At 44.0% G+C, this 26903-nt stretch overlaps 1 protein-coding gene across 1 annotated transcript in view; it reads right to left on the bottom strand.

The window, feature by feature from the left end:
* Positions 1-1647: 1647 nt before the first annotated feature.
* Positions 1648-26903, bottom strand: part of LOC144762182 (solute carrier family 22 member 7-like) — a 97146-nt gene continuing 71890 nt past the window's right edge. Inside the window, exon 6 of the mRNA XM_078647339.1 lies at positions 1648-1743. Coding sequence (XP_078503465.1) covers positions 1648-1743 — 96 coding nt within the window. The remainder of the gene's footprint in view (positions 1744-26903) is intronic.

Below are 26903 nucleotides of genomic sequence, written 5' to 3'. Positions count from 1 at the left end.
TGTAGCTGTCTAAATATACAGATTCCCTCTCCTTGAGTGCGCTTCCTCTTTCCTCAAGCCTCCTCCACAGCACAGAGCGGTGCACAGTGGGTGTTAGCCAAAGGGCTGGACCTATGGGCAATCCCTGTACCCAGTCCTCTTCAAGCAGTCATGCAATGCTGCACACAGTCATAGACTTCTTTTTTCTTATTTTATTTTTATAATTTTTAGGTTTCACAAAGTAATGTTAACAGCAGTATCATGAATGATGTAGTCAGTGAGGTCATCTTTAATGTGATTTAATAGGTGGGGTCATAAGCAGTGCATGACGGGGCACACAAGTTATGGTTAGTCTACCTATCCACAACTGCTAAATTTCAGTGGTTTTTATGTTTTGCTCTGTAACCATAATTTCACTTCAACTGTGCATTGATTTTTAGTGAATGGTAGATGTTTTTCTTTTTTTTAAAGTATATGGTAAGGTATTATAAGAAAAATGAACCCAAGTTTTATAAGCAAAACTAAGCATAAATTTACCTTAACCTTTGACTTTCTCAATGTGTGTGTGTGTGTGTGTGTATATATATATATATATATATATATATATATATATTTTTTTTTTTTTCACTGAAAAAACCATAGGTTTCACACATGTTATAGTTAGGAATTAGCATTTAAAAAACCTTAGAAATTCACTGAAAAAAACATAGGTTTCACACCAGTTATAGTTAGCTGGACATTTTACTCATACAAAACCATTGAAATTCCCCTGTTATAGTTAGTTGTACTCACTATAACTCGCGCACCCGCAATCCACTGCTGATGATGGTCAGTGACATCACTGATGACATCTCAAATTACATCACTGACGACATCACTGATGACATCATCCAGTGAGTGTGTAAGGACATGTAATGCTAGGAGCATGGAATGTAACGACGTCACAGCTGACCTGTAGCAGTGGGTATATTCAATGTAGTGAGGTCAATGCTGACCTAGGACAGAATGTCAATTTGAATAAGTAGCTGGTGAGCGTTGAGCTCAGCTGAAGATGCTGTTAATAAACTACTAATTGAACTTAATGAAGACTCCTTAAATCTTTACACTGGGGACGAGTTGAAGGACTTCTACAACCTGTGCAGGGGACAGACGGATGGCATCTTCTCCCCTGGAACAAGAATTTAACCAGTCAGGCAAGTTTCTTGTTGTTAAATTCTCGAGAAGAGGTTTAATTCCGAGGAAACAAGGAGATTTTACTCGTAGTTCTGGGAAAAAGAAAAGATTCGGCTGCTATGTGGAATGCGATTAATCGCCTGCTGTATGAAACTTTTTTCCCGCTTTCAGCACATAACCGACTCAGAACATTATTTAATTACAAGCTCTTGCGAGTGACCATAAGCACGAGCAGCGCAAGCTGTCATGAGTCAAGTGGCTCGTGTACGTATCAGCGCATGTTAGCACGAGCAGCTGAAGAGCGCAAGGTAATTGCCTGTATGTGGCACATACGCATCGGGCGCGTTAAGCCTCATCAAGAGCTACTGGAAAGCATGAGCCAAAAGCTTTTGAAGCATAAGTCTGACAATCGGCGTGTCTATTGGCATGAGTCAGACTCCTGAAACTGTTTGTCCACATAAATAAATAAACATTTGAACTTCCATACCTCTTACCTCAGCGGCGAACCTGCTTCTTGTCTGTGTCTTCTGGTGACGTCTGAACTGTTGGAAGAGCAACAGTTCTCCATTTGCTTATTTCATGTGGTGACCTCTGTCATTAGAGGAAAGGAGGTTGCTAACAACACTTGGAGCATTGAAGGAAACTGCACCTTGAGCTTAAAGTAAAACTGCATTACAACAGAGGACAAAAACAAAAGGAAGAAAAGAAGACAAGACTTCACAACGATTGTGTTCACAATTGTTTTGTTTATTATATCAATTTGTAATGTTGGATTGTTATTTTAAATATTTTTTTTAGTTTATTGTGTTGATTACATTACAAGATTGGGAGATCAGTCTATGTCTTTGTCTTCACCTTTCTTATCCTCCCCTGGCGATCCACCTGTGCCGTGGAAACAATGGAAGAAATTATTTATTACATATTTATTGGCCATCGGTGGTGATCTTTATGGGCCCCTCAGGAGGCAAACAATTTTACTTCACCATTTAGTCATTGAAGGGAGAAGAATTTATGAAGAGCTACCTGAAGTGTCTTTGGGTATGGGTGATGGACGACCTAATAACATGTATGATGTGTCTATACAAATGTTAGATATTCAGTTCACTCCTACAACTAATTTAGTATTGGAACGGCATACGTTTTTCTCTAGGGTACAAAGATAAGAAGAAGACATAGCATCTTATGTTGCAACATTGAGGGGTTTGGCATTGTTGTGTCGATTTGAACATTTGACTTACTCTTTTATTAGAGATCAGATAGTCAGATGTACGAATAACAAAAGAATTAAAGAAAGGTTGTTGATAAAAGATTCCAATTTGGAAGAAACCATCCAGATTGCCAAAGGGATGGAGCATACAGCGATATGGTTGAAGGAAATGGATAATGTAGGAAGTGAGAAGAAGGAAGCTGTTATTGGTGAAGTGAGTAAAATACAAGAAAACGGGAAATGTGATGTAAAAATTAAGTGAAGGGAATCCTAAGGGTAAAATTACAATTAAGCAAAAGAATGGAGATTGGAGAGATGTAATTTTTTTTCGTTGTGGTGCTACAGGACATATCGCATCTAGTGCAAGATGTGCTGCTAGAAATACTGTTTGTAGAAAAGAGGTTACCTTGCAAAGAAGTGTAGAACCAAGATAGTGTTCAGAGATGCTAGAAGAGTTCAACAGGTTGATCAGCAGTCAGCTGATTGTTGTGAAGACATTCAAGAATTAATTTCAACAGTTGAAATAATTTCCACTGTGGATGGGAAGGCGCTGAGTGGAAAGGTGATGAAAAATGTGAGCGAATCTGGTGTAAAACTAGAGAGCACTGACAAATTAGAGAAACCTCACTGTCATGTACTCTTGGGTGGAGTGTCTCTATGAGTTTTAGTTGAATCTGGAAGTCTCTTAACCTTGGTTTCTAAGGGAACGTATGAAAATAATTGGAAATTTTCTGATAATCATTCATTGTGTGAATCTGACATAAAAGCTGTCGGATATGCTGGAAAGAAAATAGAGATCCTAGGGATGAAATGGCTAACAATTTTGTTCAAGGGAAGTGAGGTGTATGGTGGAGTGTATATTACTGATTATGGTTCAAACTTACTGGGGTGGCGTCACCAGGCACATTTATTAATCCCAATGCCACAAGATGTAGTGAAAGAAGGGAACGTAGATGGTCATGATAATCTTATCAAGAAATACCCTGAAGTACTCTCTGATAATTTGGGGTTATTGAAGGGGTTCTCACATAAGATCATATTAAAAGAAGGAGTAAAACCTGTGGTACATAGAGTAAGAAATGTTCCTAATGTCATGAGAGAACTTTAGAAAGAAGAACTGGATAAACTATTGGAGCAGCAAATCATTGAACCAATCGAGGCTTCCGAATGGTTGGCCCCAATTGTGGTGGCACCCAAGGCTGAATGGAAGGTTCGTTTATGTATTGATCTACGTGACCTGAATAAATGTATTTGAGTGAACAGACAACCACTCCCTAACATCTCAGAAATGTTGACAATGGAAGGTGGGGGTGGTGTTCAGTGTCCTAGATATGTCTTCCACTTATCATCAGGTGGATTTGCAGACACAATCTAGACACTTAACATCCTTTGTTACTCCCTTGGGAGCGTTTCCATACAAGAGAATGCCGTTTGGCTTAGTCTCGGCCTCTGCGGTCAACCAGAGGATAATGAAAACTATATTTGGAGATTTAAAACATGTATTGTGGTTCCAGGATGACATACCTATTGTGGGAGAAAATGTTTCTGAACATGATAAGTTGTTTGAAGAGGTAATGATGAGGTTGCGGAAACATGGTTTGACTATAAAAAAAGTGTCAAATTAGAAAAACAGAGGTGACGTATCTAGAACATACAATCAATGCCAAGAGTATAAGTCCAAAACAAAGCATAGTGGCAGCAATTGAAAATGCATCCAGACAACAGACTAAGGAGAAATTGAAATCGTTCTTAGGACTAGCAGAGTACTGTGCCAAATTTGCGAGTGAATTTACGGAAATTGTAGAACCTTTAAGAAGATTATTTTAGGAAGGTGTTGAGTTTGTATGTAGTGGAGAGTGTGTAGATGTATTTTTACATATTAAAAAGAGTATTAACCATGCTCCTACATTGGGGCATTTTGATGTGACAGCCAAAACATATCATAGCCAATGCTAGTAAGGTTGGGGTTGGTGCGGTGTTGACACACGTCAAAGATGGTATTGAAAATATAATTGGTTTTGCATCCAGAAGATTGCAAGGTGCAGAGATCACATATTCAGTGATTGAAAGAGAGGCCCTAGCCTGCTGTTGGGGAATTAATCGTTTCAGGTTTTATGAGTGGGGGATTCCCTTCAAGCTATGACCATACAACAAACCATTGACGTATATTTTTAAAGGTGGGAGAGGTTTAGAAGGAAATGTTACACCTCGTATCACAAGATGGTTGTTGTCAGTAATGGATTAGAACTTTGAGATAGAGTTTGTGAAGGGTAGCGAGAATGTTGTGGCAGATTTTCTATCAAGGCTGCCAGTGGATGTGGACACTGATGACGCAGTTGCTGAAGTGATTTTCAGAGCTGGAATACTTGCTAATGGAGAATTGGCTATAGCTCCTGATGAGAGTATGGCCGCACGAGAGAATGATGTTGGAATGCAAGAATTTGAAACAATAATTGTACATGTTTGGGAGGAAAGTGATGGAATGAGTGGTGAGTTACGTGAGTATTTTGAGGTCAAAGAAGAACTGAGCATAGTTGATGGCAGGTTAATGAGAAGAAATCAGTTTGTCCCTCCCAAAAGTATTCGAACCAGAATTCTTGATATCGTCCATGAGGGACATCTTGGACGAGGAATTGTGAAAAGAAAGGTTAGACAGTCATTTTGGTGGCAGGGGGTTGATCGAGACGTGGAAGAAAAAGTGAGCAATTGCTCAATGTGTGCTAACAGTGACAAGCCCAAAGTTGTTAGACAGCCTCCATTAGATGTCATGAGTTTCCCTGAAAGACCTTGGGTAAAATTGGCCATCGCATTTTTAGGACCTGTGTCCAAGTAAGGATCTAAGAGTAAATTCATTCTAATCCTAGTGGATTACCATAGTAAATGGTTTATTATCAAAGATGTTGATAAAGTGAACAGCTCAAATCTCATCGAGTTCTTAGAGGAAGTCTTTGTGGAGGAGGTTTTTCAAAGAAAATTGTGTCGGATAATGGAGTGCAATTTGTGTCTAGGGAAATGGCAAATTATCTTTCCGGCATGGCAATTGTGCATGAGAAGGTGGTTCTCTTCTGACCTCAAGCCAATGGGTTGGTTGAGAGGGTTAACCAGTTAGTGATGGACAATATACAACTGTCTCTTGCCAATCATCTTCAGTGGAAAAGGGAATTAAAGAAAATGATGTGGGCACATAGAACGGATGTATGACGGTACAACGCGTACCGTTTCAACGCGTGCTTTTACAACGCGTCTTTAACAATGCAAGCCGTTACCACGACTTGCTTTGGGGGGGCGCGGATAGTGAATAGTATAATTCACTATTCTAACACCAGTCCCCATGGATAGTAGGGAAGGTGTTGGAATAGTAAATATACTATTCTTTATCCTTTAGCGCCCTCCAGCGCAAGTCGTGGTTACGACTTGCGTTGTAAAGGACGCGTCGTAAAAGCACTGCGGGGTAACATCTGCATTGAAAAGGATGTTCCCCCATAGAACAAGTTCCCATTCTGTAACAGGTGTTTCTCCATTTGTATACTTAAAAGGAAGGAACCCAGGATTAAAAGAGTGCCCTGTATGGCTGAGGGGAGTAGCAACGAAGGTTGAAGTAGATCGTGAAGAAATTCAAAGGTGTGTCTTGAGGGCACAGAAGAAAAACATGCTATATTTTAATGAAAGGAAAGGTGTGAATCGGAGTAATGTAAGACCAGGAGATTGGGTAGTCGTGAAAAAAAGGGTTAGTTTGCAAGGGTGAAAGTAAATATTCTACTTCATGCAAAGTGAAGTGTGGTGATCCTGGAGAATGGTGCTACTAAAAGTATGGGTGATATATGTAAAGTCTAGAATTGTACTTCTGATGTGTCATTAATATGTATGTATTTTTTGATGTGTCAATAGCATTTGATTTCAATTGCAATTACACATTGTTAAAGCATTACTTTTGTTTAGATGTAATCCTATTGCATTAATATATTAAGATGTATTTTATTATTGGTATGTTTAATCTTTGTTTCTATTTGAATGTGTTAAGGGGAAGATATGTAAGGACATGTAATGCTGGGAGCATGGAATGTAACAAGGTCATAGCTGACCTGTAGCAGTGGGAATATAGAATGTAGTGAGGTCAGTGCTGACCTAGGGCAGCATGTCAATTTGAAGAAGTAACTGGTGAGCGTTGATCTCAGCTGAAGATGCTGTTAATAAACTACTATTTGAACTTAATGAAGACTCCTTAAATCTTTACAGAATGTTTTTAAAGAGTTTATGGGTGTTACATAATATTTACCAAGGCGTATTGATGAATAAGTGGGTGAATGAGTGCCTATAGAGATGATTCAGTGGGTGCCTGACTGACTGTATAAGTGAGGGATTAGGTGTCTCAGTGAATGTATGAGTGAGTGACTAGGTTGCATGAATGTCTGTATCAGTCTGTTAGTTGGTGACTAACTGGCTATGTGGGTTGGCGAGTTGGTACGTGAGTGGCTGTATGGTGATTGATTGGTTGTATGAGCACCTGTATAGGTGTATGAGTGTCTCTGTGGGTAGATGAGGTGGTGTGTGACTGCCTGCATGGATGAGTGAGTGGGTGAGTCAGTGGCTGTATGGGTTAGTGAGTGTGTCTGTGAGGGGCTAAATGTGGGACTGAGTGTGTGATTGGCTGTGTCGGTGAGTGGATGGATGTGTTAGTAGTATATATGCATCAGCGTACAATTCTCCGAGTTCATTGAAGTAAACCACTTTCTAGATTCCTCCCAATCCTGCTTCGGAAGCAACCACAGCACAGAACCACACTCCTCGCCGCACTTTTCGCTGCCAATGACAACATCCACTCACTCCTCAACCGAGGTGAGACTGCAGGCCTCCTCCTACTGGAGCTTTTGGCCGCTTTTGACGCCGTCTCCCAGTGCACCAGACTCCATGACTCCGGCATCCAAAACAAGGCACTGGACTGGATCCACTCCTTCCTCACCCGCAGGGCACAGTGAGTCAGATTACCTCCGTTCCTCTCAGAATCTACAGAGATCAGCTGCGGAGTGCCCCAGATTTCTTCCCTGAGCCCGCTCTCTTCAACATCTACATGGCCACCTTCGCACGCAGCCCCCCTTGCATGACTGATTACGACCCTAGGGACCCATCTCCCGGGGCCCAACAAATTACAAATGGGGAGGGGGGACGCAACCCACCACACTTTTGGTCCCAGAGACCCCATTTCCTGGGGCCAGCCATATTATAAAGGGGGGTGGCTTGAAGCTCCCCTAACAGGGCCAATATCGGCTCTTGAGACCCCATTCCCTAGGGCCCAGAAAATTACTAATGGGGCACGTGGCCGACTTCCCCAGACAGATTTCAGCCCCAGGGACCCCATTCCCCAAGGCCCAGCACAGCACTCAAGGAGGTGGGGGCACCCGGCATCCTCCCTTGGCCAATATTGGCCCAGGGGACCCAATTCCCTGGAAACCAGCCAATAAAAGGTAGATGCCCTGGAACCCACTATATTATTGTTGGGGGTCATGGGGAGAGCTACAAGTCACCGGTGGCCCCAGCTGGCTTTCCGCCTCCAGCTGGAGCCGGCACTGCTCTCACCCTCATGGAACAGCTAAAAATGTTGCTCCCTGCAGTCAAGAGCATTATTTTCATCCGTTTACCGGCCCACTTCAGTGCAGCCAGGGAAACAAATGACAAGTTTGCTCCCAGCACGCAGGAGCATTTTTCATGCTACTGCCCCTGGAAGCAGACTTAGGGGTCGATTCCGATTTGGGAAAAAAATTGTCCGTACGATTTGTATCCGGAGCCCTCTCCGTACAAATCGTACCCGTCCGTCCGAGTCGCGTAGTACGATCCGTATTCCGTGAATCCGTCTGAATCGTCGCGATCCGTACGTATTGCAAGGCTCAAACCGTGAACCGTACGACTCGTACACATGCCATACGACTCGTACACATGCCGTACGACACGACGAGTACGATCCGGACCGGGGTATGAGGACACGAATCGTACAGTCCACGTCAGGTAAGGGCGAGTCATACGGAAAAGCACACAAACACATACACACCGTACGGTCCGTACCCCCCATGATCGCAGGGGTACGGTGCGTACCCCTGCGATCATGGGGTGTACGCACCGTACCCCATGTACGATGGGTGTACGCACCGTGCCCCAGGTACGATGGGTGTACGCACCGTACCCCATGTACGATGGGTGTACGCACCGTACCCCATGTACTATGGGTGTACGCACCGTACCCCATGTACGATGGGTGTACCCATCGTGCATGGAGTACGGTGCGTACACCCATCGTACATGGGGTACGGTGCGTACACCCCATGATTGCAGGGTCTTGCTGGGTCGTAAAAACCAGCCGCGAATCGTACAGATGTCGCGAACAGCGGGTTTCGAGGGAGAATCGTACGGAGATTAGAGTCGTACGGTCTCTGTACGACTCGTATGGAGTACGGCTCCTGGTACGAATCGTACTTTGTTGTATGTACCGGGGACATTGCAGGGTACGATTTGTATGGGAAAAACGCTCCGAACGGCTATTCGGAGCGGTTTTTCCCTAATTGGAATCGCCCCCTTAGTGTTTGCTATTGTTTGGCAAAAGCTTTGAAAGAGCACCTACAGATTTCAGTGTCCACACCAATGTGGCAGGTAAACCACTATGTCCTCAAGTGGGCACCCTAGGAGATAGCTGGAGCTGGCTTTGGGGGATAGGGACCCCAGGGCCAATTAATGGCTTCAGTAGGAGGGCTGCGTGGCCACCTCACTATAGAATGAATGGCCGGGCCCTGGAGCATGAGGTCCCTGGAGCCAAGTGGACCAGGGAGGGTGGTGTGAAGCCTCCCTCCCTGTTTTCAAAAGCGGCCGGGCCCCTGGTGATGGGGTCCCTGGTTGAAATGAGCCCAGGAGGGCGTCGACGCAGACCCCTACCCCGGCTCCAAAAGCATCTGAGGTCCCCTGGGCCCAAACCAGCCTGAGAGGGGGGTGGCGTGACTCCCTCCCCTTTTTCAAAATTGGCTGTGGAATGTGGTCCCTAGGGTCGAAATCGGCCCAGGAGGGGGGCCAAGTGTGCCACCCTCCTCAGTAGTACAATAACTTCAATTCCCCACGAGGCCTTGCCCACCCAGGGCTAAAAATAAAACCAGTGCGACTGCTCTTATTTTTATTTTTTTATTTTGCTGAGTACTCTCTTCAAATTTGTAGCAAACTTTAAAATATATATATATATTTGACCCCCGGCAAGGTCCCTGTGGGACCCCACCACCAGGTATATGGAGTCAGAGTATTCCTACCCTGTCACCTTGTGTTTTTTACGGGACTCAAGACGAATCTTGAATCCCAAGATGGCTGCCACTACTCCCTGGTTTTAGTGGCAACCAATCAGACCTCAGCATGAGATCTGTTGAATCCGCAGACCCTCTGAGGCTCTAGATATACATAAATCTTTTTCTTTAATAACTTCAAAACTACTGAACAGGTATACAACAAATTACTTAAAAAGATCTTTCTGTACCAAGATCTATCTACCTGCCAAATTTGATGTAATTCCATTAAGATGTTCAGGCTGTAGTTGTGTTCAAAATCCGTATAGGAAATTGCATGGGGAAAACGCATTTTGGGACCTCACCTTTTCTCGGCCTGCGCTTGACGAATCACCCTAAAAGTTTCCAAACAGAAGTGAGTGTCACACTAGTTTCGAAAAGTTCGTGAATATTCGTTAAACTCCACAAAAGGTATTTACGAAACAAAAAATGGTTTTCCTATAGAATCTAGGTCCTAACCATAATTCAGTGGCAGCTTCTTCCTGAGGGTAAGGGGGTGTCACCCCCCCCGCCCGCTGCAACTCAAAATGTGAAAAATAAAATGTCAATAAAATGATTTAATTGCCATTTTGTTTAGCAGTGCAGCAGCCTTCAGCAGGAATTAGTGGAGGCATGTCCTCCTCTGCTGCTGATTGGCAGCATAGAGGACTGGAGAAGCAAGATGGAACCTCCAAAGTACGCATGTCATTTTGGCTGGCTGTCTTGCGCCGGACAAAGCGACACGTGCACTTTGCAGAACTCCACTCAGCTGTCTTACACAGCTGGGTGGAGACCAAGCACAGGCCTAAAGAGCCTGAAAGAGCGTCCAGCCAGGACACTCCATCCAATCCTGGCGCTGCTGTCATGCTGGTGAGAGTAGCGCCAAGATAGATTAATGGAACTTCCTGGAGTCTGGTGCCGCTGTAGCCGACAGCTGCACGTCCAAAGAGGACATTGGACGTGCAGCAGGCAAGGTAAGTTACTTTATTTTGTATTTGTTAGTCTCCTTGTCTGCATGCATGCAAGCCCCCACCCACCAATGTCATATTCTGTCATATTCTGTCATATTAGCTTTATTCGACAATATTAGTCATCAAAGCAGGTATACAAAATTTAGAAAAACACATGACCGTTAATGAATAACTTAAGATCAATTTACACTAAAACATTTAAAAGTGTAGAAACATTATGGAAATAAAAAACCGTGTTAATAGTTAAAAGTGTGGTGTCTTTTTGCTACTTATTATAAGGGAGAAAACAGAAATCATTAGTATCAACCTATTATCATACCACGCTATTAAATAAACCAGTATTATCTAAGGCAGATGGATATTAAAAGTCAAAAGATACAACATCTGAAAAAGTTGGGGGCATTTGGGAATCAGTACATATGCACCTAACATACCCGCTACCCAGCTGAGATGATTTGGGATCTAATAGACCATGCCCAGCCTAAGAACTTTGCCAAGGCAATGACTATAGATGTTGTTGTATCTGCGCGTAGGGGGAACATCCATTACAACGCAGATGTTACACCGCAGTGCCGTTACGACGTGTCTTTTACAACGCAAGTCGTACCCACGAATTGCGCTGGAGGGCGCTCTAGGCAAAGGAATAGTAGATTTACTATTCCAACACCTTCCCTACTGTATGTAGGCTGGTGTTGGAATAGTAAATCTTACTATTCCTAAGTCCAGCACCCCTACAGCGCAAGTTGTGGTAACGACTTGCGTTGTAGAAGAAGCGTTGTGATGTACCGCGATGTAATACATCGCGTCGTAACATCATACATCCGCGCGTAGTAGTCTGAGTGCCACTTCATTGCTTCCAGTTCCCAGTGTTCTACAAATCGCGGTAAGCCACTTACGGTGCGGCGCCGTATACGCTGGGCAAGCAAACAGTAAGTGGGCCAGAGATTCTGGGTGAGCGGGGCATATTAGGCAAGAGACACAGGTTTGTATGTCCCATTTTGCCGAAAATGACCTTACGGGCAAAGAGCCAACTCTGAATTGGAAGTATAGCTTCCAATCGCGTGGCTTTGGGATTATGGGTATCGCTATTTCTAACAATGTTATCCGTTACCCAACTCCAGTATCTTTCCTTTAACAAAGCCTTGGAAACGGGGTGCTTTCTGGGTTTTCCTACAGTGCAGCCATGCCAATGTTGATTAGCAATATTCTGATTTCCTGCAACCATTTGACTTTTTGATAACAGTCTACTCTAATTAAGTCCTTCAGGCCAAGTGCATAGGCTCTTAGTTCTGGTGATGACCTGATTCTCCGCCAATGTAGGGGGGGTCACAATCTGGCTATATCAGCCAATGACTCCCTTCCCATGTCGTGTAGCAGCAAACGTATTGGTGTGCTTGGTGGGAGTTTAGTAATGTTCCGCAGGAACTTGTTTTTCGCTAATGTAAGTTTGGAAAGGTCCCTAAATCCCCACAACTCTGCTCCATATAACACGGAAGCCATGACTTTTGTGTTATAAACTTGTAGAACTGGACTAACTGGTTTGGTTAAAGAAGTATTGAACTCTTTTTGCTGAATTCCTGCCAGTTGACGATGCTTCAGGGCAGCCATTTCCAGTTACTTATTCCACTTCATATCCCTCTCCATTGTGACCCCTAGATATATGAAATCTTTTACCTGCTCTAGAGGTCGATTTTTCAGTACCACTCCTCCTCTAAATGATCTATGCGGGGAACGTCCTTTACAACGGAACTTTTACAACGAAGTACCGTTACGACGCAGGTTTAACAACGAAAGTCATTACAACGACTTTCGCTGGAGGGTGCTCTAGGATAGGTAATAGTTTAATTTCCTATCCAACACCTTCCCTACTATCCACGGGGACTGGAGTTGGAATAGTAAATTAAACTATTCACTATCCAGCACCCCCCAACGCAAGTCGTTGTAACGACTTGCGTTGTAAAACCTGCGTCGTAACGGTACGCGTTGTAAAAGCACGCGTTGTACCGTCATACATCCATCTATGCAGACTAAAGGTCATAAACTTAGTTTTTGACACGTTGATTACCAGTCCCCGCAGATGACAAAACTCTTCAAAGAGCAGCAGCGCTTGTTGAAGGCCGCTTGGTGTTTTGGCGATAATCAACGTGTCATCCGTAAACATTAGGATCGGTATTCTCTCACCAGCCAGGACTGGAGCATCAGTAGGGGTAGCTTCCATAACTTTTGCAATCCCGTTAATAAACAGAGAGAAGAGTGTTGGTGCCATTACGCAACCTTGTTTCACTCCTTTCTCAATGGAAAAGGTGTTTGTAGTCTGTCCTTGCCTACCCCATCTGATTCTTGCGTGGTTTCCCTCATGGAGTCTAATTATGAGTGATCGTAATTCATGGGGTATGCCTAGCTCTTGTATTACAGCTCACAATTTAACCACTTGGGCGCGGCCACGATTCTGTGCCTGTGCGGCAGAATCGCTAGTGGGCGGGTTTATGACGGCCCCCAGCCGTCATCAGCACACAAGCCCCGTGATGCATGATGGCTGGGGGCCATCATCAGCATCGAAGGGGTTAACACAGGAGACGAGGTCAAAACCCGCCTTAAGATCTATGAAGGCAGCATATAGGCTTCCCTTCTCAATGACCACCGTCTTCCAGTGAAGCACAGTAAAGCGAAATATCTGGTCAACAGTGCTTGTGCGTGCCCGAAACCCCGCCTGGAGGATTGATAAAATACCCTGCTCCTCCACCCAGTCTTGCACCTTATTCAGTACAAGACGGCCCATAATTTTTTGGGAGGAATCAATTAGACTAATCGGTCTATAATTTTCAGGTTGACATCTGTCCCCTTTTTTTGAAAACAGGGATTACCTCGGCCCCTTTCCACGAGGCCGGGACCGGTGCACCCTTTGCGATTTCATTAGCTAGTATCATAATGTATTTACTCCATTTAACTTGATCAAAGAGATATACATCGGCCGGGATTTCCATCAGGCCCCGGTGCTTTGCCTCCTGATAGGGTTCTCAATGCAAGGTTAACATCAGCCTCATTAAAAGCCGGGCCGCAAAAATAAGAATGTAAGAACTCATTTGTTTCACTATCCTCCGGGTTACAGGCATACCGTGGTTTAAAGTAGTTAACCCATTGATCCTGACTTACATGGTTTATTGGTTCTGTCGATCGACCACCACTGCCCTATTTTACAACATCCCAAAACACTTTGCAATTTCTATTCTCGCAGGTGTGTTAAAGGTCCAAACCATCTGTTCTCATGCTATATGTTTCTTGTAGATTTGCCTAGACGTGCGTACCTTCACACGGTCCCCTTCTCTTACTGCGCTCCCTAGGGACTTTTGTGCCTCCTTGCATCTGGTGTTAAACCATTTTAAAGTATTTCTAGAGTTAGTACTTCTGGTCTTAGAATGTTTAGAAAAATAGGTATGTAGTTGGTTAAAGAATTCTTCATGGAATTCTATTATGGACTCAGGGGTTGCGGAGTTGGAGAGGAGAACAACTAATGAGAATATAGCACTTTATAGGAGTGGGCGGAAAATTCCGTTTACGGAATTTGGGTAATTTCGAGTTACGCGGAGAACGCAAAATTGGCCAAAATTCTGCGTTCCGCAACTTCGGGAATTTTTTTGCTTGTTCACGTTCTCACATGCGTGTTCGTGAGATATTCCCCCCCGAGCACGCAAACAGCGATTGCGAACAGTAAAAAAGCATGTTTGCGGAATTTCTGGGTGTTCGCAGAGATTTTTTACCATTTCGCGGAGATTTGCGCATTCCGCCACCCTTACTAATAATATCCATGGAAATTTTTCCTAGGGCTTCAGAGTTCTCAAGTAGGTGTGCCCAATTTAACCTCCTCATGTCATTAGAGGAAGACAAATCCTGAGTGACAATATCTCTATGCTTGGGTTTGACTACCTCTTTTATTGATTCGTTAAAAGCTGCACACAGCGGATTAGGATCGCTCACTAGCCTCTCTGCGACCAACATATCACATAGTACGTTCAATAGTTGGAAGTTAATCAATAGGTAGTCAATACGACTAGTACTAAGGCCTTTATTAAATGTACAAGAACCATGTCTATCAGATAAGGTTCTGCCATTTGTCACCCATAGGCCTTTCTCCGGGCATATAGAATATAATTGGATCACCACATCCGTCCACTTTTTTATGGGAGCTAGATCTAGTGTAGGAATTTCCCACTGGTCATTTTTATCTTCAGTAAGGTTATAATTCTCGTTTGTAAGGGGCTCGAAGGTCACAATAAAGTCACCTGCTATTAGTACATTCCTGCCCCTAGAATGCTGGTCTAGTAAGCCATCGAGAGCCGCTAAAACTTCAGATTTTTTACCATTAGTCCCTCTTGGGTAAACATTGTACACGTCAATGGTGTCATTTTGGCCCCATTTCATCCTGATTGCTAAGATGTCCTTACTATTCGACTCTAGTATCTGTACGACAAAACCCAATTCTTGGCGAACCCAGATTAGTAACCCACCTGAGGCGCTTCCTTTCCCCTCCCCTAATGGCCGCCATGTTATAATTTAGGTAGCATGCTTGGAAACAGGGATCCACCATCCAAGTTTCCTGCAGGAGACAAATGTTGCGTTGGTACATGAAAAAGTGACAATCGGGGGATGCAATCTTAAAACCCAATGCGGCCATGTTCCAGGAAAGCACCGACAGTCCAGTGGAGCGGCCACAGGCTGGACCTCTGCCACTAGGGCCACTCAATGGCCCCCCCAGGAATGCCTGGCTTCAGCAATGGCAATAGTGTTACCAGTGTATTATCTGGCACTATGTTGTTAGTAGGGATTGATGGCATATGATTACAGGGGATACAGGACGAAGATTCTATGATTACCAAGGGAGCTCCCTGGGTTTCCTGTTCTTCATAGGGCATGTTCTCGAGTCAATCATTATCTTCCAAGGAGGAAAACCCTGCTTGAAGGGAATGTTATTGCCCAGGAAGACATCCGTAACCATCAGTAAGTGGGAAGCGTCTAAATTGGATTGAGGAATAAACTGGGGACGATGTACAGAATTCTAATGCCAGCATATTATCTGCAAGATTTTGCCCTTTGAACTTCAGCTCAATACAATCCAATGGGTCAGTTTGTGAGGTAAGTCTTCTTGCACTAATAATATCCTCACGAATAATCGAACAGCATCCCCTCACGTGACGGATCCAGTGTATAGCCTTGTTACTATAGCCTTATAGCCCGCTGTAGAGGGCTATACCGGCTATTAAAGGCCCTCTCCAGCGTTAAAGGCCCCAAGCAGAAGGCGAGGGCCTTTAACAAGGGAGAGGGACTTTAATAGCGCTATAACCCATCTACGAAGGGCTATAAGGCTATTAGAACATTCTGTCACTAGAGGACAGAATGTTCTAACAAAAAAAACAAAGCCTTTTGGAAGCATGAGGGGATTGGAATCCCCTCAGGCTCCCTGAAGCCTTTGTTCACAGCCAGAGCTGCGAACAAACAAACATTGGAATGTTGGAGCTCCGGGCTTATACCGACCATTATAAGCCCGGAGCACTCCATTGTTTTCAATGGAGCTCCCAACATTCCAATGTTCTAATAAGGGAATCTGCACTTTCTATGGCATTAATGTTAGCATGTTTGGGTACATTTACCATAAAGATTGTAGAGGCCTGTGATGGAATGGGTCTAGACACTGAAGATCTATCCTCTTGGGTGTTTTGTCTAGAATTTCCTGTTCTTACTAAACTGGGACGTTTTTTTACTAGTTGTGCTGGAATTAATTTTACACACGTTGTGTTTGATTTGATTTGATTTTACATTTTATAAAGCGCAGCGAATGCCTGAAGGCGTCTTGGCACTTCGGGTATTCGTAATTTTACACACGTTGTGTTTGAACGAGCTGGTCTGTCCATGGGGATCACTTCTGTTCCTGCCGATATGCAGCAACGAGTCTCAGGGAAAGCCTTACTAGCCAATCCAATACTTCCAGAACCAGATTTAAGTTTATCATGATTTGTCTTCCTATGCTGGTGCCCCAACTTAGACTATTTTTCATAGTAGTATAGGTAGGTATCCTTTGTACTAGGAGTTTAACCATAGATGTTAAATCTACAATCAATAGTCGCATTGATGACATTTCCGACCTCAATTCATTTATAAGAAAGTGAGTTCCCTGGGAATCTTGGAGTAAGTTTGCATTAGAACAAGGAGCAGACTCAGCAGGGGGACAGTCAGCCGGTGGAAGCGAAGAACATGGCAGGGTGTCAAGACCATCTCGTGTTTGGGTCGGTTTGAGTATTTGGTATTGGTTCCTTCCAGCCTTTTTTCCCCTATTATCCCTGGCAGCAGCTCTCCTAACCCCCCCTCCTTCACTCCCCTCCATTAATTTCCTTTTCCCCATACTAGCAAAAGGGTGGGATGCGCGGTATTGATAACGTCACGGGGCCTTTTGCACAGCGGTGCCAAATATTGGGGATGACGTTTGTATTTTTAACCCCTTCCATGCTGATGACGGTCCCCGGACGTCATGCGTCACGGTGTGCCTGTGCTGATGACGGCTGGGGGCCGTCATGAACCCGCCCACTCTCTAAATCGCCCGTACAGCGCGAAAATTCACCACGCATGCAAGGGGTTAACAGAGAAACAACAACCAAGCGAAAGGGTACATTACAACAAAGTACTAGCAGTAACGTGCACCGTGCAGTGGCCTGAATAATATATAACAAGTCTCGGGGAAGATCCAATCAGTTCAAGCCAAGCTGGGTGTCAAATGTTTTTTGGGGTGTTAATCCCAATCAACTCGGCCATGAAGCGTGCAAAGTATGTGAGTCAAGTTTAGGATTCGACTAATTAAAATAAGACAGTCTGTGATGGTGCTCACTGTACTTTTCTGCCGGCTCCTGGTGTGAAGCTGTATCCTGGACCCAGGGGTTTAGAGGGGTGGCCCTGCCCTGGGATGGACTAACTGTAGGCGTGGTACTGCCCCCCAAAGATGACAGGACACCAGCACGTTATGGCACTGCTATTTATTTAATTTAGTGCACTTATTCAGAGAGCGCCGAGCTGGCAACCTTCCTTTCAGCTCTGGCACCCGAACTTGCGCTACTCGCGCGTGACCCAAAATGGCCGCCGTTCACGCTACGTGGTGACGTAGCGTGAACGCTAGAATGCCAACCCTACACTAACGCCACAAGCGGCGTTCCCAATGTTAACCCTGTGACTCCTGTCCCACCAGAGTTCAGCGCAGAGCTTGTGGTGACCCTTGCTGGCAGTAAGTTTGTTTGCTCCCCCCCTCACCCACCACTTAATTGCCCTCCTGCCCGCCCGCTACACCAGTGTACATACGTGCCAGCCGCCTCTGCTATGAGTACCTACAGGAGATATATATTCTCTGGAAAAAAAACAAAGATTAAAGTGATGTTATAGTTAGGTGTTTTGTAATAATGTGTTACTTTAGCTCCCAAAAATCTGCACAACATTATGCTTAGAATAGTTTGTATCAAATGGGAAAAGGGAGATGTGTTCCATTGAGGTAGGGGTCTCTGTAGTCGGTTCACTCATGCACCGGCCAAAGGAGTTTGCCATTTATTTTTTTACTTCATGGTTGTCCACCACCCATCCTGAGATTATTCTCTTAGAAGCCATCGTTAGCTTATGTAGTGCTTCTCAGTGTGCCAGGAGTGATGTGCTGTTGGCTTCTTCGCTGCTGCAGTTCATTATATCAGGTGTCGCTCAATGTGCAAAAGGCCTGGTAGGAGTCAGTGCCATTTTACATGACACGGTCTCTATCTAAAATTGCCTTCTCTTTGCCACATCGACTTTTGACACAAATTTTTATTTGTGACACTTGGACTGGTTTCTTGGAAACAACGACCTTGCTGACATGAAATACTTCATGATAAGACTATGGGGCACATGCATCAATGGAAATTGCATTCGCAAATGGTGCGAATCGCAAAATGTGGCCGTTTGCGAATGCAATTCCATTTTTTGGGATGCATTAACATTTTTGTAATTTTCGCAATTTAAGAAATCGCAAAATTGGGATTTTTTTAAATTGCGATTGCATTTAAGGAATCTCAAATTGAGATTCTTTAAATGCAGTGCATCAAACTTTAAAAATTTGCGAATTCGTAAATAAGGGGAGCAAATTACCATGAAATTGACCTTCATGGTAATTTGCGAAAACTTTGAGAAATGTACTAAAGTGCATTTTTCAAAGTTCCATTTTAATTTTCGCAATTTAAAAAAAATCGCAAAATTGTGATTTCTTAAATTGCGATTGCATTTAAGGAATCTCAAATTGATATTCCTTAAATGCAATGCATCAAACTTTAAAAATTTGCGAATTCGCAAATAAGGGGAGCAAATTACCATGAAGTTGACCTTCATGGTAATTTGTGAAAACTTTGAGAAATGTACTAAAGTGCATTTTTCAAAGTTCCATTTTACACACACACATGCCCTTGGGGCATGTGAGTGTGCAGATTTCAGGGGTGCAACAGGGTGTCCTTTGGACACCCCTACATCCTTGAAATTGCATTCTTAATTTGCGAATTTCTAATGGTGAATTGCAAATTAAGAATGTCTTTCCATTCATTCCTATGGGCCTCTAGGCCCATAGGAATGGATGGGCAGGTATTCCTTAATTGCGATTCTCAATTAGAGAATCGCAATTAAGGAATTTTAAGAAGTCGCTATTTTTATAGCGATTTCTTTATGCATTGCAGTTTGCAATTCCTTAATTGCGATTCCTTATTTTTCGCAATTAAGGAATCGCAAAATGCAATATTGATGCATGTGCCCCTATGACACTGCCTTGGCACTAAGTACAAGGCCCTCACATGCATGATAAAAATGTGTCTATTCTTATGTCCATATGGCAACGTAGCTATCTGTGAAACACAAACAATAGCAACCTGATCACAATCTCGGCCCAAGGCAAGGAAGCCGTTCGGTATATATAACCTTTTGTTTTGTGGCATAATCAGAGGAGACCCTTCTGCTGACTTTGAGGAGACCCTGTATACAGAGGCTCCCATCTAACAGCTTACTGACATCTCGGTGAGGGGTGCCCCAGTTTGTGACCGAGACGGGGGTCCTACACTCTTACCCACCAGGGCGTACGGTTAGATCATCCAGAAAGGAGTGTCTTGGCAAACATACATCTGCACCCTAGACACGTAGGTTAGGGTCTTGCTTTGTTGGAGTATGCTAGATTGTTATATTATAGCATTATAGCCCGCCGTAGCGGGCTATACCGGCTATTAAAGGCCCTCTCCAGCGTTAAAGGCCCGAGCCGAAGGCGAGGGACTTTAACGAAACAGCGGGACTTTAATAGCCGGTATAGCCCAGCTACGAAGGGCTATAAGGCTATTAGAACATTCTGCCACTAGAGGGCAGAATGTTCTAACAAATTAAACAAAGGGTTCTCGAAGCTCGAGGGGATATAAATCCCCTTGAACATCAAGAAGCCTTTGTAGAACATTCGAATGTTGCTCTGCAGGCCTTTACCGTCCCGTAGAAGCATGGAGCACTCCATTATCTGCAATGGAGCTCCCAACATTCCAATGTTCTAATATTGTATATGTATGCATATATAAGTTGTCTCAACAAGATGGTGGAACTCGTTGTTTTATTCACTGTTTTAACACTACTAATAACTTTTGTCTGCTTCTGTTTATTAATCATCGCAGCACTTTAGAAGAATCACTACGGTACAATAAATATTAAAAACGCCCCTCTATATATTCTTCGTATGTTTCCCTGAGCAAAAAGAGCACGAGTGACTAAGCGAAAGAGTGAGTGAGCGAAAAGTTCTAGGTCTGTCACCACAGGTCCCGAGGGAACAGGGCTGTCATGTTCAAGTGGTTTGCAGAACTGTTCGCTCCTCTCTTAGGCTTAGAGGGGCTCCAGGTGGCACAGTGAGGTAGCAGGTCTAAGGGCTATCATATCCTGCGGGGTCCTTTGAATCAGTCGGGCACCATCCAAAGTTCATGTTGTCCATAAACACTCAGGGGCATATTAACAAGATGTGCATTAAAAAACGCACATCACACGTTTCACTATCGCCGGCTATTGCCTGATTTTTTCGCCGTGTTAGCGCGTTATTATCAACGCGCAACACATAGGCGATAGTAAATCCTGAGATAGCCGGCGATAGTGAACATTAGCGCGTGAAAACAAGCGTTGTTTTCACGCGCTAATGTGTGCCTTGATAATATGGGGGGGTGGATTTAGCTTTATCATCCACACCCCCATGTTATCAATGCCTAACGCCTGGTCAGAGCAGGCGTTGGGAGACCTGCGATAAACGAGTTTATCGCAGGTCTTTTCCTCCCAACGCCTGCCTTGGTGATAGGGTGTTCCCACCTCCAACCACATTTTACATGTGGTTGGGCGTGGGAACGGCCACTTTGCATGTCATTAGCGATGTTTCTTGCTGACATGCAAAGTGGGCTTGAGGCAGGCGTTGCAATGCCCTTGTGAATAGGGCGCTGGAAGTATCGCCGCTTTCTCGGCGAATTGTGCCGAGTAAGCGGCGATATTTCAGCTTGTTAATATGCCCCTTAGTTCCTACTGATTAGTAGAAACTACACAACAGCAGCTTGCTGTGTCTCAAGCACCCAAGTCTTCTCTTTTCCGCTCACAGTTCTTGTCCAGTGTTCACCTTTCAGACTGTTAGGATACGCTGCAGAATTAATGAGAAATATATATGCACCAATCACATTTTGAAGAAAACACTTGAAAGAAAATTCTTCTTGCAAATTATATTTTTGGGTCACCATGTTGTGTTTGCTCACTCTCGAGCTGCGCTCCAACAGGGTTAGGCACCACTCTTTTAGTTCCTTTTCTAGGTCCTTTTCTTTTTATAATTGTTGCTGAATGGCCATGAGTTTGGTGTTAAGGGCCCATATGGGATTAAGGTTTTTAAAGGATAATGTTTGCAAATTTTTGCCATTTTTTGGGATACTGGAGGCATGAGGTTGTAATATATATTTTCTCAATGTCCTTGTGTTCTTTTAGTGAATTTAGTATAGATTGGTCAATCATGTTACTGTGTTGTTTTACTGGTTGGGGTGTATTCTTCACTACAGTACCCCTTGAGTGTATTGTTAATGTATTAAAAGTTTTACTGTTGCTGTGCCGTAGTTTCCTTTTTTTTATTTTAGGGGCATGTGGATGGCCTTATTTTCATGCACAAAGTGCATTTTTGTGTGCCTGTACCTGTTGGTGGCTGGGGTCAGGACTCCAGGACCATGTAGCCACACATTCTATATTGTTGATGCTGCCTTGGGCTGTTTGTGGTTGGGTCATTTTCTAAATATATTTTCTTTTCTGGTATTACTGATTGACTTGTGGTGGGTGGTTAAATGGCACTTCCATTAATGGGCCCAGATACATTTCAGAGATGTATATTTGTGCAGTCCTTTGCATGCAATGCTAAAATGTTTTTAGGGGGGAGGAAGGTGCTCCAAGCAAGATAGGTTTGTCATGTTCTTTGTTCTCAATGTCTCTTTCTTGCTGAGTCATGTGGGCAACCACCATTCTGTCGTGTGTATGTAATATGTGTCATTTTGCTCAGTCCATGCCTCCTACTCCTTTGCTGGCCATGTGTGTAATGGCCATTTTGTGTTTGTTTCCCATGCATCCACACTTGCTGGCCCAAGATCTTTTGACTGGGTGTGAGTGTTTGATTGGTTCAGATGCTCCGTCCATCACCACCCCCCTTTTGTACCGCTTTGGCCGCCATAAGTGTGGCAGGGTATGCTCAGACGTGAGTCCCTTGCTCACTTTGCCACTGGATTCAAGCAAGCCGGGCTGAAGACGGCTGGAATGCCAGAAACCGGTCCTCGGAAGCTTGTTTCCGGTCCAGGGAAGGCATGGCTTAGCAGTTCCGGCTGGACTGTTCCCATGAGGCACAGGGTCAGACTGATTTGCATATGGCCATGTCTGAACTGGGGTGGCAGAGTGGGCTAAAGAACGGTGATGGATTAAACCCAGATCTGTTGACTGGGTGTGAGTGTTTGATTGATTCAGATGCTCCGTCCATCACCACCCCCTTTTGTACCGCCACGCCATGCAGTGAGCAAACCAAAATTTTGTTGAGCCGCTGGGTGTTTCTGATAATTCATCATTTTATCCCATTTTCTAGACATAATGATAATAAAAAGCCCATGTTCTTCTTGCTCATTTCTGTTTTTTTCTTAATATATCTTTCTTCGTATATGTATTTGTGCTTATGACTTATTGTAGTAGTCTGTAGTACACATTTGTAGTTTTGATGAATTTGTTCGAATTTTGTGTACTCCCAGTTCCCCCCACAGGGGCCTCATAGGCCCTGGACGGACACCATCTGTTAAATAATGTATTCAATTGTTGCCTGCCTCCACTTGGTGCCCTTTGGGGCGTGGAACGACACAAAATATTTAATAATGTTATCCATTTTTTAGATGCCCCTCGCTACCCATAGGGGGCCCATGGGCCCTGGAGGGAAAACAACTATGTGTTCATTAATGTATTCCATTGTTGCTCTCCAGATCCTCATATAGTGGCCTGATGGAAGCTGGAGGAATACTTACGCCACTACGACGCTCGTATGGACACATACTCCGGCATTAGGACACTTTGCCTTTAATGAGCATTGGAATTGGGATTATATTTGGAATTATAAAAAATAATGGAGAAACCACGCTCTCTTTTGATATCTGGAATTCTTCGCTCTAATCAACACTACTGATGAACAAATACAGCTCAAATTTTTTGTTCGGCATTTTACCATCAGCCCTGAAGAAGTCCCTGGACGGGACGAAACCTGTTGGCGGTTTCAAAAGTTTTTAAAAAGAACTGAATAAAGGCTTGAAATCTAATACAGCATCGACTCATCCTTGGAACAATCTTTGATTTGTGTTTATCATATCATTGCTATATTTATGTATAAAAGTGTGCTGGGCTATCTTGTATATATGAAGCTGGAGGAATACCAGTTTTTTTTATATTATTTAATAATTATTTTTATATTAAATTTATGGTGATGATTACTTATAACATGTATTGTATTGACAAGAATGGCCAAGTCTTACCTTCTCCCTTCTTTTTGTTGCCTGCATGTGCACGAGAAGTTACTCACTAACTGGGATGGAGAGTACTCTGTAACTTAGAAGAGAGGTCTTTCTGGACTCTGGTGTCAGCTAAGTGCATCTACTCGAACTGCTGACCCATACAAGAAGTAAAGAAGATAGCCCCAAAGGAGATTCATACCAAGAAAGTAGCCAATGAGGAGAATAAGTCTATCTCCAGTGCCACCACCGGCATCAAATCCTCCTCCTTTTTCCAGCAATGTGGTGCACCTGCTGCACCTTCCACTAGGCAGGAAGAAGTTGGGAGAAGGATCACCTTTGGATCATCAACAACACCAGCACCACCAAAGCTGAAGCAGACATCTTTCGGCGCTGCAGTCGTGGACAACAGCAGTGAATTGGAAATCAAATTGTCCCAGCAGCAAAGTTAATCTTCCCAGGAAACTCAACAGCTACAACTGATCTCCCAGAGGTAAGAGCAGAGCTTGCTTCTGAGAAAGATGTTATGACTGCTCTTCCATTGGACAGATCAGCGTCACAGTCCCCACAAGGAAAATAAAGAGCACTCCCCCATCTACTCCAAGCCCCTTTTTGATGATCGTGGCATGGATTGGAGCCTGACCAAAACTCACCACAAGAGACATAGAAAAAAAGGAAGGCCCCCAACAGCTCTCAAATTGAGGAAATTGATAATTTGCCAGTAAATGTTAGTGTTGGCAGTGGCACAAAGGAAGTAAAGTCAATCTCTGTTCAACCTGCTGTGAGTCATGTAGCCCACCGACAGGGCCGGACTGGCCAAAGAGGCCACCGGGCATTTCCCCGGTATGCCGCTAGGGTGGGGGCTGGTTTTAGTCCCCTGGGGACCATTTATGTTACCGGGGATCGGCAATATCGGCCCCCTGTAACAAAATAGGACGAAACCGGCTCTCGCAAACTGCTCGGCTGCACTCACCCTCAGCCCAGGGGGGCCGGCTTAGCAGTTTGCCAGGGCCGGTTTCTTTTCCCAGTCCGGCCCTGCCCACCGACACTGCCATCTTTTCAAGTCCCTAAATACCTGCAGCATCCACCACCCCTACCGAAGTCACAGACCACCCCAAGGTAAAGACAAAAAAAACACCTACCTGCACTTCAGCAGGTTCTGCAGACACAATAAGAAAGCTCTCCAACCCAGTAAAGGACTTCTTTACCCTCAGGCCAATTCAGGAGCACATCTCGGAATGCCTTTGTTCTGGTGAAGGAGAGTCCTGTTTTGCCCATCTGTCGCTCGAGACGCGGACCAGCTGCCAAGCAACAGATTAAATGTGCATCACTGCTCACCGGATCTCCTTCCAGAGAAATGTAGCAAAGGGTAGCTGCTGATCCCTCCACTGATGTTGCTATTTGGGGGGGAAACAACCTTTACACCGCAACATTTACAACGCACTACCATTACAACAAAACTTTTACAATGCAACATCCATTACAACGTATGCAATTACAACGCAACCATTACAACGCATGACACTACAACGCACACCACTACAACGAATGTCATTACAACTCAGTCATTACAACGCATACCATTACAACGCATAACATTACCATCCAACACTTACCCTACTGTTGCACTCCCTTGAGTTAGAATAGTAATTTTTACCCCTACACTATCCAACACTTACCCTACTGTTGCACCCCCTGGAGTTAGAATAGTAATTTTTACCCTTACACTATCCAACACTTACCCTACGGTTGCACCCCCTGGAGTTAGAATAGTAATTTTTACCCCTACACTATCCAATACTTACCAAACATGCGATGTAATGGTATGCGTTGTAATGGTATGCGTTGTAAAGGTATTATGCGTTGTAATGGAATGCGTTGTAAATGTAGTTTTTAAAATTTCGTTGTAATGGCATGCGTTGTAATGGAATGCGTTGTAATGGATGTTGCGTTGTAAAAAATGTGTTGTAAAGGTATGCGTTGTAAAAGTGTGTGTTGTAACGTCATACATCCATTTGAGGCATTCAGTGACATGCAATAGTTGCAATGTTTCCATGGACAGAAAGCATACAGCTGCCAGGATCTTGGAAGAATTTGATAACAAAGTCTATAAATGGCTTCAACCCAGAAGGTTTAGCACTGGATTTGTTGCCACTAACATTAGCAGTAATATTGTCATGGCTGATAGAGGATACTTCAGAGTCCTGTGTTTCGTGCATCGCATCAACCTAATTGTGCAGGACATCCTCAAAAAAGTAGTAGTAATCCACTACGTACTGGGTGCTTGTTGCAGAATTTGTACTCATTCTAGTCATTTGTCCAAAGCATGGAAGCAGGGTATTTTTTACGCCAAAGCAGACTTGCAATATTCAGTGCAGCCCATGTGAAAAATCGTTCAAGTACTATGAGAACATTGGAATGTTAGGAGCTCCATTGAAAACAATGGAGTGCTCCGGGGTTATAATGGCTGGTATAAGCCCGGAGCTCCAACATTCCAGTGTTTCTTTGTTCACAGCTCAGGCTGTGAACAAAGGCTTCAGGGACCCTGAGGTGATTCCAATCCCCTCGCGCTCCCAAAAGGCTTTGTTTTTTTTGTTAGAACATTCTGTCCTCTCGTGACAGAATGTTCTAATAGCCTTATAGCCCTTCGTAGATGGGCTATACCGCTATTAAAGTCCCTCTCCCTTGTTAAAGGCCCTCGCCTTCAGCTCGGGGCCTTTAACGCTAGAGAGGGCCTTTAATAGCTGGTGTAGCCCTCTACGGCGGGCTATAAGGTTACAGTGGAACAAAGAAAAGTTGGGTGGGTGTCCTTCGGTTTTGCGTGACCATGGAGGCGGCCGGGGGAGTGGTAGGGGGGTTGCAGCCTGAGGGAGGTTCTTGCACCAATGGGGTTTGGGTGCAGGGTCTGACAGCAGGCCAGGTCCTGTGATCAACTCCCCACCAGAGGTATTTTAAGGCAGAGGCAAAGTGGGCTCTTGCCCAGGGACCCAGTCTTTTCAGGGGGCCCCTGATAGAGCCATCTCTGTTTTACAGAGGCTTGCCCTGATGACCTTGAATAATTCTTTATCACATTGTTTTAAATACCTTTTCCTTTCAGAAATTTTAATGTGGATGATGTGTGAGAATCTATTACAGACATTTTGCAGAGAAATGTTGTGTTTATGTTTTATGCAACATCCATAAAAAAGTTTCTTTTAAAACATCACTTCACATATGAGAAAGAGATTATTTT

This window comes from Lissotriton helveticus, chromosome 6 (assembly GCF_964261635.1).
Source record: "Lissotriton helveticus chromosome 6, aLisHel1.1, whole genome shotgun sequence".
Taxonomy (NCBI): domain Eukaryota; kingdom Metazoa; phylum Chordata; class Amphibia; order Caudata; family Salamandridae; genus Lissotriton; species Lissotriton helveticus.
Note: the sequence above shows the minus strand (reverse complement) of the source record. Positions and strands in the feature narration are given on the sequence as shown.